The sequence below is a fragment of the Trypanosoma equiperdum genome (assembly GCF_001457755.1).
Source record: "Trypanosoma equiperdum strain OVI genome assembly, contig: ctg_682, whole genome shotgun sequence".
In the NCBI taxonomy this organism is placed as follows: Eukaryota; Euglenozoa; class Kinetoplastea; order Trypanosomatida; family Trypanosomatidae; genus Trypanosoma; species Trypanosoma equiperdum.
Genome location: NW_027124623.1, coordinates 1 through 4,324, shown reverse-complemented (window position 1 = coordinate 4,324; position 4,324 = coordinate 1). Strand labels below are relative to the sequence as shown.

Here is a 4,324-nt window from a genome sequence, read left to right as displayed (position 1 = left end):
AAAAAAAAAAAAAAGCGACCCTTAGCCGTTATGCGGCACTTGCTGCGATGCGTCAGTTTTAGTGATGTAAACTTGAATATTAGCCGCAGATCGGTGCCACCTCCTCCATTCTATGTGGTTCCCCCGTCATTCCACAGTAAGGCCAATCCAACATACTCAGCCGACACCTCATGCATGTCAGCGTTGCCTTCCTCAGTCGACGCCCATTGCCACGTCCGCCAGTCGTATCGCTCTTACTTTCACCCATCTTTTTGACCAACTGTAGTGGAATTACAGAGCGTCGGCGTGCCAACACACGCGTGTAGCCGGAAAAATCTGTTGTCTCCAAATGCCTGCGCATCGCCATCAGGAGGGTGTTGCTTTTGGATCCAGTGGGCTTACGTCCCCTTGGTTCCGTTCCGCGTCCTCTCCCGCGCATGGCCTAATAAATTTGTTCCCTGCTGCTTTCACCCTCTTGAAGGTTGTTTCCCCCTCTTCTTTCTCTCGCGACCAATCACAAATACACACAGTCCTGCTGTAAATGTAGAGAGTTTAGATTAGTGAGAAGGAATGTTAGGAAAAAGACAAGTGATGAAAGGATGAGGGGATCACACGAATAATATTCCCAAATAGACAACGGAGTTACTAAGTTACGCTTGGAAAAGATGTGGGTAATAAACATAAGTAACCAATACACCTTACTCTCCAGCTTCACAGAATACCAGCGTTGTGCTAATGGGACGGATAACCACGGTTGCAATTAGATGGTCCATACAATTCTCTGGCCGCTATCTGACTTCCATCTACCACTGCACATCGAGGTAGTGAAGGCACGAAACGGTCATTAGAGTTGCTCCGCCGCCGCTGGTAACGAAAAGCGGACACAGCAACTGGGTGTCCAAATTTTTCTAAGGGATGAGAGGGGGGAAAAGAAAAAAAAAACAGCAGGCGATCCGCGTTAGCAAAGAAAGGGTAAGCGGATGCGCATCCTATGACTCTTCCGACCATAGTACCACGAACCGAAAAAAAGTTAGTGACGACGCAGGCAGTGGCCACAACGAACATGCCAATGGGTACATATCTTTTGCCTTTGGGATCAAGAGCTAATCTAGTGAAACAAAAACTACCGACTTACGTGTTTTAGTGAACGAGAGTATGAAAAGGCAAATCAAATAATCCCTTCTTCCAAAGGCGGGAACTCAAGACAAAAGGTATCTCATATCAAAATAATAAGCAAGGAGGAATAAACTCGAATCATAAACGAGACAATGCAGTTGTTTTCAGATAGACACGCTAAAGGTAAACCACGGCCTCGCATGGGTAACACTCGTTCACTGAATCGTAGCCTAGAGCGCACAACTCAACTTTATCAATGAATACAGGGCTCTCACATAGCGAAACATTTGCAAAACGCCGTAGAACCTCCGATGCATTAAACGGTAAATTTTTTCCGCCGCTTTGTTGTTTCCCTTCACCCGTACGCCACTTCGTGTTCATCAGCGTGACGTGAAGTAACTTACTCTCCGACACACGTGGGTCATCACATATGAGTTCCCCAAAACTGCTGTGAACGATGTCCTGCAATGCTCTAACCGTCGCGGTGGATTCCTCGTCTGCCAATCCCATATACAACACATTTGCCTTCTGCACATGTTGACCTCGGCTAGTCATCACGTGCAGTCCACCTAAGCGAATGGGAATTCCCACACTGTCATCAGGCCCTGCTTTACCTTTATGTAGGTGTTGCTGTTGCTTCCACCCATAGATCTGGTCTTGCAGTACCTGCATACATTCTACAGCCAGTGCAACATCTTCACATGTCGGAAGGGATAACATGAGGAGGGTTAAATGCGTGCGTGGTGCACTAGTAAATATCTCCTCCGTTACACCGTTTGCAGGATCAACACAACACTGTTTCATCTCCCACAAAAGTGCCTCCGCCCTTTCGCCAAACACTTTTACCTTTCCGATGGGTAATGCAATGAAGTGAGTATACTGTTTCTTGTAGAAATGCTTTCCGACCCTCCCACCGAACGTCGAACCAGCGTTTTTTTCACCGCTTTCGTGGGTTTCCACAGCATATTTCCTCTTGGAGGCGCTTCCCTCCCCTACCACCTCACGAGAATCGGGAGCGCTGTCAACCACTTCTGCACTCGCAGACTCATTTCCGCGTGCATGACCTTCAGTGGCAAATATTCTGTAGCAACGATTCTGAGGGAAACGGACAACACGAATGGAGGAATCATGCGATATGCCGTCATCTCTGCAATTATGAACAGGAACGACGTGCATTCCACTGGTTCCACTGACATTTTTCTTATCAACACTGGCACCAACAGACGCCATAACAGACGGGGACACGGCAAGACAGTAACCGCAAATAAGACGGGCGTCATAACTAACCTTACCGCAAGAGTTGCAGGTCCAACCACACCCATTTGTTAGGCACTTGCAGCTCCTTTTTCCGTTGCATTCCTTCTCATTTCTTTTATTAGTGGATTCATTTGAACCGTAACGCGCCGCTAATCGGTTTCGGGCCACATTGTCGAGTGCCTTCTCACGGTGCACCCACTCCACCGCAGCCGCGCGCTCAGTGACATCGGTAGAAATCGACGAAAGAGCCCTCCACGACATATCCTCCGACTTATTATACAATCCACTTGACAGTCCCCCAAAAGAAAATCAAATACGAACACCATCATAGGAAAGTGATATGCACAGAAGCCCCAAAAGAAAAGAAGATCCATCAACAACTTGAAGAACAACACGAGCCACCAACACCACAAAAAGATTATTCAATGAACAGAACGCCCCCCCCCCACTATGCGACACAACACTAGTAATAAAACTTACGACATTCCTTAATGGATTCGCGGGCCACCTATTACTGATGTCGACTCGCGCACAGTAATACGAGAGTAAAATTATTAATAAGGTAAAATTTGCATCTGAGGTCGAGGCCAGGCAAGTAAGACGGGGAAAAAATGCAGGAATGGAGAAGGTAGAAAGTATGGAGACACACATTCCACAGTGTAGTACTAACACGTACAGATGTCCATGCAGAACAGATCGCTCTCCCGCTTCACTCCCTGAGGCTCGGTCGACCGAAAATACATAAATGCAGGTCAAACCCCCTAAACTGAGTGCATCGGACCATTGAATAATATCATTATTTCCTTACTTCGACCCATTCTGTTTGACCCTTACCCCATACAAAATCCAAAAGAAAAACAAAAAAGGTAAGTGAAGTGGAAAAATACTGCGGCACCTAATCATGGGCCCAGAATTATTTAATATATACCAAATTTTTATGAAAATGATTTCCTAGAAACGACTTGGACAACGCCTTCAGCGACACCTCGCGAGGAAGAAAAAAGTAACAAACTCTTCCCCACTCTGCCTTATATTTTGTTACAGCTCCTCACGGATGCGAAACGAACGGTAAACAACACAGTTATAATAGGTTAAGGAAAAATTGACGACCATTTTGTCACCAACTGATTTCTTCGAAGAAGCGATTTAAAATATGCACCCGTGTGCATCGGAATCACGTAAAATATGGTTAAGATAATGAACTCTTCTGATTATTTGTTTAGAATACTAAATACTGTAAACAAATTACCGAAATAATCCACTAGACAGTGAACAACATCGTGATAAGACGCCGGCGTCGTAAGTACATCCTACGACCGCTACCCACAGGGTATATTGAAACAACATATCAATATGTAAAAAAAAAATATTTGTAACCATCCCCACGAAAAAAAAACAGTAATATTAACAAAAACGTTTTTCTTTAGACCTTCATGTTAAAAAAAATATTAATAACAAAAGTAACTTTGAACGTCCAGAGAGCAGTATCAGAAATCCTAACGCTTCTACATGTACTTACAAAGATACCTATCACACACACACACACACACACGTATGCCATTGAAGAGCGTAGGAAGGAAGAGGTTGCGATGGAAGGGGCGTGTCACTAAACATGTAAAAAAAAATGGTCACCGCAGAAAAAAAAAAACGATATAGAACTCCCATTTGTAAGCCGCAATGATGGATCGATTCAGATATTGGTGATGGAAGGGTTTCGATATGGTTCTAATTGGCTGTGGGTTCCCGCCGTCTGGGAGAATCATTAGAGGGGGCATGAACATCCTCCGCCTTCTTTGTAATAGCTTTGCCGTTTTCGTCAAGAACATCACATATACGTGCCGCAGGTATCAGTAAAAACACAAGAGGAATGTTGATGAGTGGAGTGCCAAAGTGACCAAGAAGTAGAAGCCACTTCACATTACTGAAGTCGCATGGACCCACCGTAATGTCTGATTGCACATTCCATACGTAT

At 44.9% G+C, this 4,324-nt stretch overlaps 2 protein-coding genes across 2 annotated transcripts; both read right to left on the bottom strand.

Moving 5' to 3' along the window:
- Positions 1-79: 79 nt before the first annotated feature.
- TEOVI_000316900 (uncharacterized protein) lies at positions 80-418 on the bottom strand (the record flags this gene model as incomplete). Its single annotated transcript, XM_067226124.1, has 1 exon — positions 80-418. One exon carries the CDS (start codon positions 416-418, stop codon positions 80-82), a length of 339 nt encoding a protein of 112 aa, XP_067082225.1.
- Positions 419-1,272: 854 nt separating this feature from the next.
- TEOVI_000316800 (AKAP7 2'5' RNA ligase-like domain containing protein, putative) lies at positions 1,273-2,613 on the bottom strand (the record flags this gene model as incomplete). Its single annotated transcript, XM_067226123.1, has 1 exon — positions 1,273-2,613. One exon carries the CDS (start codon positions 2,611-2,613, stop codon positions 1,273-1,275), a length of 1,341 nt encoding a protein of 446 aa, XP_067082224.1.
- Positions 2,614-4,324: the final 1,711 nt, after the last annotated feature.